The 18,267-nt window shown below is 40.3% G+C and overlaps 1 protein-coding gene across 1 annotated transcript; it reads right to left on the bottom strand.

The window, feature by feature from the left end:
• Window positions 1-3,632: 3,632 nt before the first annotated feature.
• Window positions 3,633-7,916, bottom strand: LOC146863627 (vomeronasal type-2 receptor 26-like). Its single transcript, XM_085636644.1, has 2 exons — window positions 7,802-7,916; window positions 3,633-4,507 (listed from the first exon to the last, which is right to left on the bottom strand). The coding sequence occupies exons 1-2, from the start codon at window positions 7,893-7,895 to the stop codon at window positions 3,633-3,635; spliced, it is 969 nt and encodes a 322-aa protein (XP_085492770.1). The 5' UTR covers window positions 7,896-7,916.
• Between the last annotated feature and the right edge of the window lie 10,351 nt (window positions 7,917-18,267).

Here is an 18,267-nt window from a genome sequence, read left to right as displayed (position 1 = left end):
AAAAGACTCAAACAGGATCAATTAATCAATCTAATGAATCAGGAGTTTGTAAAATGCAGCTACTCGCCCATGAGGGTCTCAAGGTGCTGGGGGCGGCTCTGTAGGGTGCTGGGTCATCTGAAGAGCTACTTTCTCCTCTGAAATCTACATCTACTGTTCGCTTGATATTGTATTAGAGGAAATTCGAGCCTTATGCCCTTTTATTTAAGGAACTAACTGCTGTATTCAAACCCTTAATGATAAATGGTAGTCTATAGAGTCTAGAATAACTGTGGTGGAACGAGTTGATATGCGTGACGCGTCTTCTGGAATTTCTGCCTCAGAGAAGGATCATCTACAGTTGCAAAAACACTTTGAGGATCTGGAAAACAGATATAGGCGCAATGACTTATATTCATATTGTCTTTGTGAGAAAGAGCCTCTTTTCCATGGTTAGACCCCCAATGTTTGCCTGGTTTTGATGTGGTTTCAAATGTAGTGCATAGGGCCCCTGCCAACCAGGTCACCCGTGCCAGTGCTCCTCCCCTAAAACAAACACCAATTGTTACTTATGCCCCCTGTAAGTCCCTAGTAAATGGTACCCTGGGTACCTAGGGCCTGGAAGCTGGGATCATGCCACAGCCCTTGCAGCCTTCACGCCCTGTAAGGGAGAACATGATAAAGCCGACATGGCACTCTGACTGCATGCCATGTCACTAGCACTGCTTGACAACATAGGTGAGTCACCCCTCTTGTAGGCCTCACAGTCCTAACACAGGGCGCACCATACCATGGGTGAGAGCATATCTGCATGAGCAAATATGGCCCTACAATATTGGGCACTATTTCTTAATATTCTAGGTGCCAGTGAAGAACTCGAAATCCACAGCACAATGATTACATGACTGTTTGGTATCAAACTACTCCTCTCAATAAATCCACACTGATGCCAGTGTAGGATTTATTTTACCATGTACCCAGAGGGCCCCTAGAGGAGACCCTTGAATCCCTACCAACCCCAGTGTGGTGTCTGACCAGCTTTAGGCAGCCAGCCATCATTAGACATCTTTTGGACCCTGGGTAGAGAGCCCCTGCTCTCTGGGACCAGAAACAATGCACATGCTGGGCCGAGGTGTCATGCCTCCCCCCAGGATGGGCCAGTACTCGAAGACGGGAGCTTCAAAGGCCTGCTGTCTTTGTAATGAAACCCCACCCTATGCTGCTAGCAGCAAATGGGAGCCTCTGGTTTACACCTCCACTTTGGGCAGCGTAGACTGACCCATGTGTTGACGCAACTCACTGCTACTGAAAAACTCCACAACTGCAGTGGTAGAGGACCGGCACTTGTGTAGACTCAACTCTACCCGGTCAGAAGATCACCTAATAGCAGGACAGCCTCCACAACCTCGAGAAATCCTCTTGGCCCCATGACCTGAGCTGTGCCCAGAGAGCCTGTACCCTCCTGCAAGTAGCCCTTTCAGCCTTCTCCTGCTCCTCTTGCACAGCCACCCAACTGCGACCTCCCCGTGAGGGTTTACCGACGGCAGAATCCCACAATCTGAAATGACAGCAGCCTGCCACCTGTAACCATGTGCTAACTGTATTGGTGGTCTGCTGAAAGCCAATTCGCTGCAGTACTCTCCGCTGACCACAAGGGTAAATATCATCACTGGTATTGACCACCTCGACATAGATAGCGGATCCCGCCACTTCACAAGTGTTTTCCTCCACAGGTGACTATTGAACTGCTATGAAATTTGCACTGTCAAACTTCTGAAACCTGAAAAGTATTAATAATGAGATCCATCCTCACCATAAGGTGAAGACCTTGGTCTTAAAAATAAAATATAAACAACATATAATTTTCTTAAATTGGTATGGATCCCCTTCCTGAGTCATGTGTCCATTATTGATCACTGATGTGCAATAAATGTCTTACACTCCTGTGTTAGGCCTAAGGCTGCTCCCCCACACTACCACTAACAGAGCAATTTGGGTTTTACGTTGCGCCCTGTATACTTTTAGGGAACCCCTGGGCTCTGTGCATGGTATTGCCACCTAGCGGCAGTATCATAGACAGAGCCAGCTTCCTACAGCCTTCCAGAAGTTATTAAGGGTTGTCATCCAGTCTCCTTATTTACCTCATGTTTTCCGCAGCTTCTGGACTTACCTCAATCCATAGAGTTAAACCTCCATCTTGCTGTCAGATTAGGTCCTTGCTTCTCTTCATCATCTGCTACATCAAGACCCTGTGATGTGATCATTCTATTTTTGAAATTCACTGACCCTTTACAAGTCCTACAAGCAGCCAAAGGCTAAAAAACAATGTATGTGCTTATACAAACTCCTGAGCCACATTACACATTCACTGTACCAATCAGAGTTTAATCTGACACACCGTAGTAACCGAGCAGACACACACTAAAACATGCACTGACATAGTGATAGAAGCATCTGAAGATTTGCTGATATAGATATCCAGAAGTAATATCTATGTAGTGCTAATGAAGGCAATTGCATACACACACCTACAAATCTAGTACTCACTAAGAAATCCAGGAGGCAAGTCATACAGCCCTTAACAGACACATTAGCATAACCATTTGGAGACAGTCATTTTCCCACAATGCAATCCAATGTCACTATCACACGCATCTGAGTGGCACCATAGAACATTCTTTGTAGAGTCATGAAATTGTTTACCCTAGCTGAGTGGCTCACCCCCTCTTTTTTTTGTTTTCTCTCTCCCCATTGTTCTTTAACAATTTTGTGAGCAGTGATACTGTAATTTCAGATGGTATTTGCAGGACACACTACCCTAGAATGTTTGAGTATGCACTGGATTATATACTGAATGCTTAAGCTTATTATGAAGACTTTATTAAAAATTACTTTAAAAAAAGAAAAAGTTGCTACAAGGTAAAAACCCTATGCTTTGGTTGGCCTATGAAAATAGGGTTAAGTCTTGGAGTTTCAAAGTGCTTGTCAGTGGCTTCAAGTGAGAGCTCAGATGAAGTTTATGTAGGGTTGCATTGACTACTGTGGTTTCTGTAAGAAGCAACCAGTTTGTTGAAGAAATAAAAACAATAGGTATAAACCACCAGGGGGTTGAAGAACACAGTGCCCCAGTCTATTTGATTCCTTTTAGTCTTATCTCCGAAGAATGGTAAGCCAGTCGTATTGAACCGTCTTCTCCTGGAATGATTTACTCATTAGCATTCATTTGAAATATAGACAGGTGAGCTATACGTTGGAAACTATCATACATTCCAGAAACAGAAATAAATGAAAATCAAAGATAATAAATGTTTGAGCAAAATTATAAAATAGATACATGTACAGGAAAGTATTGTACTTAGCAAATGTGGAAGCCACAGGTGGACAACAACAGCTTAACAAGGTAATTTATTTTCTTGGTGCATAATTACTTGACAACACTTGTAACTTACTTTTGTTGATAACCTCTAGTTGCATTATGAGCCTTTTTCTGAGCCCTTTACTAATTTTGGGATATGAGTGAATGATTCCTTTTAAAATGCTAATATTTTCTAATTAAAAAGATATAAAAAACAGATGCTCTTCACCACATCCCATGATGATCAGGTTATACATTTGATATTGTGATTATAAATTACTTCTGACTTCTAAATGCATCATTTGTTGATATCTGGTCTGAACAGAATGATGTAACACTTGGGAATGAATATGCAGCCCAGCAGCCCAGCACTGGAAGCCAAGATGGCAAAGATCTCCATGGCCACCATGTATCTACCCTTAGTGCTAAGGTAGGCTGGGAGGAAGGACACCCAGACGCTGCAGAACACCAGCATGCTGAATGTGATGAGCTTGGCCTCATTGAATCTATCAGGAAGGTTTCTGGCTAGGAAGGCCACAGTAAAGCTAGCAAAGGCCAGCAGACCCATGTAAGCAAGCATCCCATAAAAAGCAATGACAGAACCGTTGTCACACTGTAGGATCACCTTTCCAGTTTCAGACTGAGTGTCAGTGGCTGGGTAAGGAGGATAAGTGAGCACCCACGTGAGACAAATTACTACTGCCCCCAGTGTGCACACGAGGACCATGGAAGCAGACACCTGAGATCCCAGCCATCTGCTTAACCTGCTACCTGGCTTGATGGCATTGAAGGCAATCACAACAGTGATGGTTTTCACTAATATGCAAGACACGGCAACAGTGAAAATAATCCCAAATGCAGCTTGCTGGATCAAGCATGTTAATCGGGCAGGGCGTCCAATGAATAGAAGAGAGGTGAGGAAGGCCAGCAGCAGAGATACAAGGAGAGCGTAGCTGAGATCCTTGTTATTGGCCTTTACTATTGGGGTGTTCCGATATCTGAGAAAGATTCCCAATACACACGCTGTGGACATGGATAGTACAATAGATACAGATGCCAACAGTGCTCCGAGAAAATCACCATAAGAGAGATAAACAATGGCTTTCTGGATACAACCATCCTTTCTATCAATGTGCCACTGACCCTCTGGGCATTTTAAGCAATTTTCCATGTCTAAAATATAAAACATAAGAAGAAAATTAAGTTAAAGATATAGATATTCCAAATAGTTGATCCACATAACATGGGACACATGAAACTGAACCTTACATTTGATAAGAAATGCTCCAAAGGTTCCCCCTGAAACAGCTATAGCCTCTCTTTAACTGTAAAGCACATTGATACTATAGGATCAATACATCATATATTTATGTTGCTGTGATCATGGTAGCACTAGCACAGCAAAATCAATTATTGCAATTTGCTTTTGCTTTTCTCAAGGTAGACAATCTGTAGTTCACTTTAGACAATCAAGTTGTAGTTACAATTCGATGTGCACATATTTAACAATGTATTGCTGTGTCATAGCGATAAATCATTTAATGCTGTTGAGTTACTGCAACTCAGAATTTGCCCCTCTTATTTCATGCATATCAGGTTTTCCTATTCAATGAATGCTATTCTGCATCTATGATCTTTTAGTGTACAATGAAACTACTAAAATAAATATTCAGTAAAGTACTTGGGACCAGATGTCTGAAGCATTTTTGAGGTAGCAAATTGCCCAATTCATAGAATCAGGCTGTTTGGACTATAAAATGCATTTCATATGCACAAACACCAAACTGCTATTCCACAAAATTATATTTTTGGTTTGCAATCCAGTATTTAGAAGGAGCTAATAATGATATTGACTCTCAGTGGTATGAATGAATGTCTTGCAACCGACTTCCTGTCACAATACATTTATATTTTACCACCTCCTCGACGGAGGTGGTAACCCATTCACAAACATTAAGAATGTTATAAAATATTTGTCAATCAATCAATAAGCTTTATTCGGCAATTAAGTCATAAAAGCACATTTAAAGTGATTACATAAAATGGTAGTTAATAAATTACCTAAAAAACAGTTAAAATACAATTAAATTTGGACAACCGTCAAGCTAACAAAATTTGTTTAAAACTTGTTTAAAACTTGTTTAAAACAACAACACAAAAAAGAGGGAACATTCTTTATAGGGTCAGCCCAGGGAGACTTGTGTTACATGGAAATTAGCAAGATTAAGTTTTACGGACACATGGCCTATCTTCTTGTATATAGTATTTACGTCAAATAGAGTGCAACAATGTCGTTAGATTTTAGGTGGGGAGGGTTACAGCATTCCTCAAGGTTTTTGACCTTATGCCCCAGGCCCACCCTAAAAATTTGGCCACAGCTATACAGATCGGGGGTGCAGGGTCTGTACTTAGAATGCGAAGAGCTATAGCATACCTTCTGATACCCAGGAGTTTACAAATTGGCTTTATCCATCTTTCCCGGGGTGCTACATACATTGGACAGAAGAATAATACATGTCCTATAGTCTCGCATTCTTCCAGACAATTATAGCACCTATCATTCTTACTTCCTTTGCCCCCCCATCTAGAAGTAAATTCTGCAACGGGTAAAGTACCCACCCGTAGCTGGAAATATAGCTTGCGATCTATAGTTTTTTCGATAATATCCCAGTACTCCTCTAGAAGAGGGTAGGTTTTTAAATCGAAAAAACGGCATGATAGCTGGGAGGAAAGACCTTGGGAAATTTCCAGCTTGTAAACCCATTCCCAATATAATGTTTTCAGATTTTCTTTAGATGGGAAAACAGCATTTGCGGGATCTTTCCAAAGTTCAGTCAAGCCTAAGCTACCCAGGAGGAGTTTGATCCCGTTTAACCACTTTATTTTTTGGGACCTGTCAGATTCAATTAAGTCCACAAAGCCACTCCTGTAATGGACAAGTTCAGCTGTACACCAAAGTCGACGCCAATATAGTATTGGACGGAGCTTCGCCAGATGTTCAAGTGGCTTTTTGCCAAGGTCCAGGAGTAGAGGTCGCATTGGTGTACTTGAAGGTAGGTTTGTAACCTTGCGCAAAAACGCATTTTCTAGTGTCTTCAAGCTATTCAGATTGTCGAGGCCCCAAAGCTCGGCGCCATACAGGCAAGAGCTCAGGACCTTTGTCCCATAGATTTCTAAAACTGGAGAAATTGGCTTAGTAAACGAGATTTTAAATCTCGACATAAGGGCACCTGATTTTTGTTTATGTTGCAACATAACACGGTCTAGTTGGCAACCCCACCGCATATCTTTCTGTAATGTTATACCTAGGTATGTGAATGAGGTGACCTCCTCCAAAGGTAGCTTATTCATAAAAAAATGTCCTTTGAAGGGTTTGTGGGCATTGAAAGACATGAACTTCGTTTTTCCTGTATTAATTTCCAGGCCCCTTTCTGTACAAAATTCTTCAAAACACCCAAGGGCCTTTTGTAAACCGCTAGGGGTCTTTGAGATAATTAACGTGTCATCCGCGAACATGAGGATAGGAATGCGCACTCCTGCCAGTGCCGGCGCGTCGGTGGGGGTAAGCGAGAGGCGGCCGGCCACCCCGTTGACAAAGAGCGAGAACAGGTTCGGTGCCAAAACGCAACCCTGCCGCACGCCCCTGCCAACCGGGAAATCCTCGGTCACCTCCCCCACGCCCCCCCACCGCACCCGAGCGAAGTTTCCCTCATGCAAGCGGATAATCACGGTAAGAAGCTCAGGAGCAATGCCCATTTCCCTCAATACCTGCCAAAGCTTTATACGCGGGACCAAATCAAAAGCAGCTTTAAGGTCCACGAGCACCGCATAAAGGGCTCCGTGCCCCAAGACCACAGTCTTCCAGTATAAGTTGACAAAACGAAAAAATATTTGTTTAAGAGCAGGCCGTTAAAAATGTCATTTACCTTAAAGGGAAAAATTCTAATTTTTAAAAATGTTTTAAAAGTTTGTTTTCTTTAAAAATAATCACAAATATAGTGATCAGCTGACCCCAGCAGACCAAAATCTCAGTGATGGCTTTCATCTCTAATGGGACACAACTGCGCACTACCTCATTAATATTTATGAGGTAGGTCAATATGTGACCCTCTAGGAATTACAAAAGTAAAAATAAAAATGTCATTAATTAGGAATGGCGATTTCCTAATTGCGATTCTGAAAAAAACTCAGATATGGCACTCTTCTGCTGTCTTCTCACGGAACGCAGTGCAGTATTGTTGGCTGCTGTATTGCATTGTGTGAGAATTTGGCAAATAGAGCCCTAGGTCTCTTAATTCTCAAATGTTTATAAGAAGGGTGTGCCATAGAAGATGGCAGTGATAGTAAACATTTCTACTAGATATGCCATTTGTGTTATCATATTTGTCTTACACTCTTCAGCCTAATATAATATCAGTGCTATTGTATAAAAAAGTCAGTAGAATACATTTCAGATGCTTCTCTCACCTGTGCTATTTGAAAACTCCCCTTCTGCACAGTGCACACAGTAAAAGCAACAGATGGGCTTCCCTAGTATAGGAGTTTTACGGTACCCTGGCATGCAACTCTCACTGCAGACTGAGCGGGGAATCTGTAACAAAACAAGTGAAGGACAAGAAATATACCTTTAGAAATAGTGTGAGATGTAAACAAAATCACTGCAATAAAGCAAGAAGGGAAACACATTTACCAACTTCTATAATAGATCTTTGTTACAAACATCCGCTCACAGGGTAGATTTAACAGGATATATTGAGGTCTTAAAATAGTAGCAGTGCATCTACTTTCAAGTTTTAAATGAGGCCGGAGGTTCCTTTCATGCAGAGGAGTTAACACTAAACATAAAGTAAGTTGCATGAGGATAACGGACACAAATACAAATGCTTACTTCAAAGGATACATTTTTGTAGGAAATCCATGCTCAACACAACTGTACATTAGTTTGGTTTTGTGCAGCAGTAGTTGTCCAAGACCTAGAGGCTAAGTTATCCACTGAACAAATGATTGGGGACCCATCAGAATTCTATCCAGGGTCAATGCTGATGGTTGTTCTTAGGTTAAAGATAACTTTAATTGGGAAAATAATTTCACAAAGAAAGAACACTGAAGCGACCTTGGAGTTTACCATAGGATTTGCAGTGAACTGTTTCTAAGAGCTTCATCTTTAAAGATTCCAAGTGAGAAATCGTAAAGTGCAACTAACAATGATTTGCAATTTGCGATTACTTATTAGTAATACAGTAAAATGGATGCAGGAAATGTGGATGCAATTTGCTCTCTGACTTCTAGTGAATACTTTGGTATTTTGACAACCAGCCTATGTACCAATAGGTCAGGCACAAAATACAGTTCAGTAGTTGATCAAAATTTGACCTCCCTCATCAATATTAATTAGATTGCAAATTGTGACCCAATACGATAGGGCACAATTAGAGGGAAGGTGATCTGCTGGGATCAGCAAACTACCATGTCTGTGATTGCTTTTAAATAAAGCAATATTCATTTTTTAATGTAGTCAACTTTCCTTAAAGGTAAACAGGATCTATTGAAAGAATGAAAGGTTGCACAAACATTTCTTCTAAAAAAAGTTCTGTCCATATTCACAACCAAGTAGAAGGTCCCTGTTCGAAGGGTTGACCACCGCCTTTGAGTTAGTGGTAAGTGATGTAGTGATGGGATCTTGATCCAAAACATTGATACATTCCATAACAAATCAGTATTTGGAAGGGACACTCTAAACATGCCCATCTCAAATAGTGATGGATTCCTAAAACCATTTAGCAATTCAGAAAATCTTTTCTGAATTGGTAAATGGGTTTAGTAAATTTCAAAACTGTTTTTAGCATTTGCAAGCTCCCCAATGTACACAATTAGATGTTTTGCAAACATTGAAACCCATAGTGCATGAGGTTTTAAATCTGCAATGGATGTCTCCAGACCATTTCCTGAAATAAAACAAGATGTCTGGCTTCCATGTGTATCCCATGCTCAACGGTAAGATGCAAAGACCTGGATGCAGAGCTTATGAATGCCTGTAAAAAGATACCATCTTTTGCAGGTGCACCTCCATGTAACAAAGGGTACAGAGACGTTATAGTCAGGCTCAAGTTTAACTTGTACAAAACCAGAGAAAATAAGCAGTCATAGTTAGCTGAGCTAACTATAACTTGCGTCCCCACACTCACATATTACATTACTCATGAAATGGTTAGTGTCATAATCATGATGAGTGTGAGAGTTAAATTATGGTTGTGTGAGTAGGTATATGAGTGTCTGAGTGGATCTGTAAGTGGATGTATGAATGTCTCCGTGGGTATGTGAGTACATATTTCAGTGTGTGAGTGGGTTTGTTAGTGGGTGCATGAGTATCTGAGTGGGTAAGTACATGAGTGTGTGACTAAATGAATCTGTAAGTGGGTACATGGATATCGGAGTGGGTCTGTGAGTGGGAGCATGAGTGCCCAGGTGGTTCTGTGAGTTAGTGTTCGAGTCTCTAAGTAGGTAAGAAACTGTATGCATTTGTCTATGACTGAGTTGCTAAGTAGGTGCACGAGTCTCTGAGTGGGTCTGTACTTGGGTGTATCACTCTCCAAGTGAGTCTGTAAGTGGGTGTATAAGTACCTGTATGTGTATGTGAGTAAGTGCATAATTATCTGAGTGGGTATTTTACCGGATGTATAGCTGTGTGAGTGGGTATGTGAATAGGTGTTTAAGTGCCTGAGCGAGTTTTTGAGTATGTGAATGAGTTTGTGACAGTGACCAGAGAGGGTGTGTGTGTATATATGTGTGTGTGTGTGTATAAATATATATATATATATATATATATATATATATATATATATAAATATATATATATAAATATATATATATATAATACTTGTTTATGTTTTTACCAATATTCGTGATGTCGCCTCGATATTTCAACATCCCGACGATGGTAGATAGGGGGCCCAGCTGGTGGCCACAGCGTCATCGCGAATATCACGAGCAATAAAAAAAAAAATTGGGCATATAACTTGTGTCACTAACATACCCATTTCTCAAGCAAGGGATCTCAGTATCTCCACCCTGACCCCTTATGTCGGCTTTCACACAAATTGTCAGCCCCAGGCACCGTTCCTGCACAAGCATCTGCGATATATTGTGAAACTGTCAAAAATATTGTGCAGAGATATAGCTATTATTTTTAGCCAAAGTTTCTAAAAAACTACTGGATGGTTTTGCACCAAATACCAAAAAGCACAATCTGTGTAACAACATCTAATTTTCTGTCAAATTTGGTGAAATTCCGTCCAACGGTTCAGGATGTAGGTTCAACAACGCATTCCTGTGGGAATTAACATTACAAATGCACCCTTTTTTCTTACCCCTATTTCTCAGTTCCCACTGCAAGGATCACCCTCAAACTTTCCATGACAACCAGAACCTACTTTGACACTTTTTGGGGGGAAAATTTCATGAAGATTGGTCAAAAGACGCCAAAGTCATAGCTAAGTGAAAAAATAGCTTTTCCTATGGAAACCAGGTCCTAACTATAACTACCTACTCGCGACCGCTAGTAGGTAAAATATATATATATATATATATATGTATTATCTACTGGCGGTCGCCAGTAGATAGTTATAGTTAGGACCGAGTTCCCATAGGAAATCTGAAAATTCTATTTTAAATAACTTTGGCGCCGGTTGACTTATCTTCGTGAAATTTTCAAAACTAATGGGGCGCTCCGCTCAGCTCCTCCCCTGAAAGTCTCGGGGTGATTCGTCAAGCGGAGGCTGAGAAAAAAGGGGGGTCCCAAAACGTGTTTTCTCCATGCATTTTCCCATAGGACCTTTAGTCGAAGGTACAGCCCGAACGGCTGAACAGAAATACTTGAAATTTGGCAAAGAGGTAGTCCTCAGGTCAGGCATGTGCCTTTTGCTTAAATGGTGTAAATCGGTTCAGTAGTTCCTGAGAAAATCAAAAGTAAATTCACATATATATCTGGGCGGAGCCTAACCACACATCTCATCGTGAGATCTGATTGGCTGTCAGCACTTCATCCAAGAAGTGTCGGCAGCCATCTTGGGACCAATATACATGATAGCACCTCATTAAAAAGCATTGCAGTTAATAGAAGGTTTTAAGACTTTAGTTACATTATAAATCATTTGTTGATGGTACCATACTCATTTTAGGAATTGTGGTGTGTTCTAAGGTGATTTTACCATGTGAAAAAGCCTTCTGCTGTGATATCATGAATCATGTTTGAGAGAAAACTATTTTCTCATGCTTTTCCCACAGAGGTTTGGAAGGTGATCTATAAGCTAACTGAGAGCATATTTTCTGTAAATTCACATTATCTTTCTCAGTCACGTGAGAATGAAGTCTGACATTGTCAGTAAAACATGTACATCCAACAAGGGCAGAGACTGTCAGTTGATTCCTTTGTGTTCTACTGCAGCTTCCCACAGTGTTCTAAAGAACAACTAGAGTGCTAACAGTCCTACTTATGACAAACGTATGGCACACCTGAAGCCATCTTGATTGGAATAAAGTGGTAACACTTAAAACATTTAATTTACAAAGGAACAAAATGAGGGGGTTCATTTTCCCATAAAAATTATGATTAGTTATGCAGAAAGAAAGATTAGGGCACATTTTGAGTGACTTCTCAAATCCTCTTCTATTTCATTAAAAAATTCTTGGTCCAAAACATTGATACATTCCTTAACAAATCAGTATTTGGAAGGGACACTCTAAACATGCCCATCTCAAATAGTGATGGATTCCTAAAACCATTTAGCAATTCAGAAAATCTTTTCTGAATTGGTAAATGGGTTTAGTAAATTTCAAAACTGTTTTTAGCATTTGCAAGCTCCCCAATGTACACAATTAGATGTTTTGCAAACATTGAAACCCATAGTGCATGAGGTTTTAAATCTGCAATGGATGTCTCCAGACCATTTCCTGAAATAAAACAAGATGTCTGGCTTCCATGTGTATCCCATGCTCAACGGTAACATGCAAAGACCTGGATGTAGAGCTTATGAATGCCTGTAAAATGATACCATCTTTTGCAGGTGCACCCCCCTGTAACAAAGGTTACAGAGACGTTATAGTCAGGCTCAAGTTTCACTTGTACAAAACCAGAGAAAATAAGCAGTCATAGTTAGCTGAGCTAACTATAACTTGTGTCCCCACACTCACATATTACATCACTCATGAAATGGTTAGTGTCATAATCATGATGAGTGTGAGAGTTAAATTATGGTTGTGTGAGTAGGTATATGAGTGTCTGAGTGGATCTGTAAGTGGATGTATGAATGTCTCCATGGGTATGTGAGTACATATTTCAGTGTGTGAGTGGGTTTGTTAGTGGGTGCATGAGTATCTGAGTGGGTAAGTACATGAGTGTGTGACTAAATGAATCTGTAAGTGGGTACATGGATATCGGAGTGGGTCTGTGAGTGGGAGCATGAGTGCCCAGGTGGTTCTGTGAGTTAGTGTTTGAGTCTCTAAGTAGGTAAGAAACTGTATGCATTTGTCTATGACTGAGTTGCTAAGTAGGTGCACGAGTCTCTGAGTGGGTCTGTACTTGGGTGTATCACTCTCCAAGTGAGTCTGTAAGTGGGTGTATAAGTACCTGTATGTGTATGTGAGTAAGTGCATAATTATCTGAGTGGGCATTTAACCGGATGTATAACTGTGTGAGTGGGTATGTGAATAGGTGTTTAAGTGCCTGAGCGAGTTTTTGAGTATGTGAATGAGTTTGTGACAGTGACCAGAGAGGGTGTGTGTATATATGTGTGTGTGTGTGTATAAATATATATATATATAAATATATATATATATATATAAATATATATAATACTTGTTTATGTTTTTACCAATATTCTTGATGTCGCCTCGATATTTCAACATCCCGACGATGGTAGATAGGGGGCCCAGCCGGTGGCCACAGCGTCATCGCGAATATCACGAGCAATAAAAAAAAAAATTGGGCATATAACTTGTGTCACTAACACACCCATTTCTCAAGCATGGGATCTCAGTATCTCCACCCTGACCCCTTATGTCGGCTTTCACACAAATTGTCAGCCCCAGGCACCGTTCCTGCACAAGCATCTGCGATAAATTGTGAAACTGTCAAAAATATTGTGCAGAGATATAGCTATTATTTTTAGCCAAAGTTTCTAAAAAACTACTGGATGGTTTTGCACCAAATACCAAAAAGCACAATCTGTGTAACAACATCTAATTTTCTGTCAAATTTGGTGAAATTCCGTACAACGGTTCAGGATGTAGGTTCAACAACGTATTCCTGTGGGAATTAACATTACAAATGCACCCTTTTTTCGTACCCCTATTTCTCAGTTCCCACTGCAAGGATCCCCCTCAAACTTTCCATGACAACCAGAACCTACTTTGACACTTTTTGGGGGGAAAATTTCATGAAGATTGGTCAAAAGACACCAAAGTCATAGCTAAGTGAAAAAATAGCTTTTCCTATGGAAACCAGGTCCTAACTATAACTACCTACTCGCGACCGCTAGTAGGTAAAATATATATATATATTATCTACTGGCGGTCGCCAGTAGATAGTTATAGTTAGGACCGTGTTTCCATAGGAAATCCGCAACATTCTATTTGGAATAACTTTGGCGCCGGTTGACGAATCCTCGTGAATTTTTCAAAACTAATGGGGCGCTACGCTCCGCTCCTACCCTGAAAGTCTCGGGGGGATTCGTCAAGCCGGGGGCTGAGAAAAAAGGGGGGTCCCAAAACGCATTTTCCCCATGCATTTTCCCATAGGACCTTTAGTCTGAGCTACAGCCCGAACGGCTGAACAGAATTACTTGAAATTGGGCAGAGAGGTAGTCCTCAGGTCAGGGATGTGCCTTTTGCAGGTCTGGTGTAAATCTGTTCAGTAGGTCCTGAGAAAATAGCATTTAAATCAATATATATATCTGTAAGCGCGCTCCGTGCACTTACGGTAAGCTTACCGTACGCGTACGGTGCCGTGCGCGAGCTCAATTCTGATTGGTGGTTACATGACTGTAAACATTCGAATCGGTCGAAATCAGAAAGTATCGGCCGCCATTTTCTGTCTCTCGCACTGAAAAACAAAGGTTGATAACATGAAAAGGGGGCAACGAAGAGAGTTGCAGACCCCCTAGCGTTCGTCAGGGGGTTCACGAAGGACCAAAAAGTATGAAAAATAAATTTAATAATTTTTAAAAAAAATCGCGGAGTGCGCGTACGGTAAGCTTACCGTACGGGTACGGTAAAAAAAAAAAAAAAGAATTACCAATCACATTTAATTTATAAATCTAAGGACCCCCAAGGGAGAAAAAAACAATTGATATTTTGTAAAAAATGGCGAGGCGTGCACGGTACGAAATGCGCAACGTGGGCGCTCAGTGCGCGAAGCGCACCGCGCGCGCAAAAATTAAAAATAAATACATAACGTAGCATTTAAAAAACCGTACAAATTCACTGAAAAAACCATAGGTTTCACACACGTTATAGTTAGGAAGTAGCATTTAAAAAACCTTGCAAATTCACTTAAAAAACCATAGGTTTCACACAAGTTATAGTTAGCTGTACATTTCACTCGTAAAAAAACAATGAAATTCCACGTTATAGTTAGATCAGGTAACTATAACTTGCGCGACCGCAATGCACAATGTGTCATTTCAGATGTCATCATTGATGTCATGAGTAATGTCACTGACCATGTCATAAGTGATGTAATATGTGACGTCATCAGCAGTTTATTGTGGGCGCGCAAGTTATAGTTACCTGATCTAACTATAACGTGGAATTTCATTGTTTTTTTACGAGTGAAATGTACAGCTAACTATAACTTGTGTGAAACCTATGGTTTTTTAAGTGAATATATATATATATGTATTATCTACTGGCGGTCGCCAGTAGATAGTTATAGTTAGGACCAAGTTCCCATAGGAAATCTGAAAATTCTATTTTGAATAACTTTGGCGCCGGTTGACTTATCTTCGTGAAATTTTCAAAACTAATGGGGCGCTCTGCTCAGCTCCTCCCCTGAAAGTCTCGGGGTGATTCGTCAAGCGGAGGCTGAGAAAAAAGGGGGGTCCCAAAACGTGTTTTCTCCATGCATTTTCCCATAGGACCTTTAGTCGAAGGTACAGCCCGAACGGCTGAACAGAAATACTTGAAATTTGGCAAAGAGGTAGTCCTCAGGTCAGGCATGTGCCTTTTGCTTAAATGGTGTAAATCGGTTCAGTAGTTCCTGAGAAAATCAAAAGTAAAATCACATATATATCTGGGCGGAGCCTAACCACACATCTCATCGTGAGATCTGATGGGCTGTCAGCACTTCATCCAAGAAGTGTTGGCAGCCATCTTGGGACCAATATACATGATAGCACCTCATTAAAAAGCATTGCAGTTAATAGAAGGTTTTAAGACTATAGTTACATTATAAATCATTTGTTGATGGTACCATGCTCATTTTAGGAATTGTGGTGTGTTCTAAGGTGATTTTACCATGTGAAAAAGCCTTCTGCTGTGATATCATGAATCATGTTTGAGAGAAAACAATTTTCTCATGCTTTTCCCACAGAGGTTTGGAAAGTGATCTATAGGCTAACTGAGAGCATATTTTCTGTAAATTCACATTATCTTTCTCAGTCATGTGAGAATGAAGTCTGACATTGTCAGTAAAACATGTACATCCAACAAGGGCAGAGACTGTCAGTTGATTCCTTTGTGTTCTACTGCAGCTTCCCACAGTGTTCTAAAGAACAACTAGAGTGCTAACAGTCCTACTTATGACAAACGTATGGCACACCTGAAGCCATCTTGATTGGAATAAAGTGGTAACACTTAAAACATTTAATTTACAAAGGAACAAAATGAGGGGGTTCATTTTCCCATAAAAATTATGATTAGTTATGCAGAAAGAAAGATTAGGGCACATTTTGAGTGACTTCTCAAATCCTCTTCTATTTCATTAAAAAATTCTTGGTCCAAAACATTGATACATTCCTTAACAAATCAGTATTTGGAAGGGACACTCTAAACATGCCCATCTCAAATAGTGATGGATTCCTAAAACCATTTAGCAATTCAGAAAATCTTTTCTGAATTGGTAAATGGGTTTAGTAAATTTCAAAACTGTTTTTAGCATTTGCAAGCTCCCCAATGTACACAATTAGATGTTTTGCAAACATTGAAACCCATAGTGCATGAGGTTTTAAATCTGCAATGGATGTCTCCAGACCATTTCCTGAAATAAAACAAGATGTCTGGCTTCCATGTGTATCCCATGCTCAACGGTAACATGCAAAGACCTGGATGTAGAGCTTATGAATGCCTGTAAAATGATACCATCTTTTGCAGGTGCACCCCCCTGTAACAAAGGTTACAGAGACGTTATAGTCAGGCTCAAGTTTCACTTGTACAAAACCAGAGAAAATAAGCAGTCATAGTTAGCTGAGCTAACTATAACTTGCGTCCCCACACTCACATATTACATCACTCATGAAATGGTTAGTGTCATAATCATGATGAGTGTGAGAGTTAAATTATGGTTGTGTGAGTAGGTATATGAGTGTCTGAGTGGATCTGTAAGTGGATGTATGAATGTCTCCATGGGTATGTGAGTACATATTTCAGTGTGTGAGTGGGTTTGTTAGTGGGTGCATGGGTATCTGAGTGGGTAAGTACATGAGTGTGTGACTAAATGAATCGGTAAGTGGGTACATGAGTATCGGAGTGGGTCTGTGAGTGGGGGCATGAGTGCCCAGGTGGTTCTGTGAGTGAGTGTTCGAGTCTCTAAGTAGGTAAGAAACTGTATGCATTTGTCTATGACTGAGTTGCTAAGTAGGTACATGAGTCTCTGAGTGGGTCTGTACTTGGGTGTATCACCCTCCAAGTGAGTCTGTAAGTGGGTGTATAAGTACCTGTATGTGTATGTGAGTAAGTGCATAATTATCTGAGTGGGCATTTAACCGGATGTATAACTGTGTGAGTGGGTATGTGAATAGGTGTTTAAGTGCCTGAGCGAGTTTTTGAGTATGTGAATGAGTTTGTGATAGTGACCAGAGAGGGTGTGTGTGTATATATGTGTGTGTGTGTGTATAAATATATATATATATATATATATATATATATATATATATATATAAATATATATATATATATATATATAAATATATATAATACTTGTTTATGTTTTTACCAATATTCTTGATGTCGCCTCGATATTTCAACATCCCGACGATGGTAGATAGGGGGCCCAGCCGGTGGCCACAGCGTCATCGCGAATATCACGAGCAATAAAAAAAAAAATTGGGCATATAACTTGTGTCACTAACACACCCATTTCTCAAGCATGGGATCTCAGTATCTCCACCCTGACCCCTTATGTCGGCTTTCACACAAATTGTCAGCCCCAGGCACCATTCCTGCACAAGCATCTGCGATAAATTGTGAAACTGTCAAAAATATTGTGCAGAGATATAGCTATTATTTTTAGCCAAAGTTTCTAAAAAACTACTGGATGGTTTTGCACCAAATACCAAAAAGCACAATCTGTGTAACAACATCTAATTTTCTGTCAAATTTGGTTAAATTCCGTACAACGGTTCAGGATGTAGGTTCAACAACGTATTCCTGTGGGAATTAACATTACAAATGCACCCTTTTTTCGTACCCCTATTTCTCAGTTCCCACTGCAAGGATCCCCCTCAAATTTTCCATGACAACCAGAACCTACTTTGACACTTTTTGGGGGGAAAATTTCATAAGGATTTGTCAAAAGACGCCAAAGTCATAGCTAAGTGAAAAAATAGCTTTTCCTATGGAAACCAGGTCCTAACTATAACTACCTACTCGCGACCGCTAGTAGGTAAAATATATATATATATTATCTACTGGCGGTCGCCAGTAGATAGTTATAGTTAGGA

The sequence above is a fragment of the Triturus cristatus genome, chromosome 2_1, assembly GCF_964204655.1.
Source record: "Triturus cristatus chromosome 2_1, aTriCri1.1, whole genome shotgun sequence".
In the NCBI taxonomy this organism is placed as follows: domain Eukaryota; kingdom Metazoa; phylum Chordata; class Amphibia; order Caudata; family Salamandridae; genus Triturus; species Triturus cristatus.
Note: the sequence above shows the minus strand (reverse complement) of the source record. Positions and strands in the feature narration are given on the sequence as shown.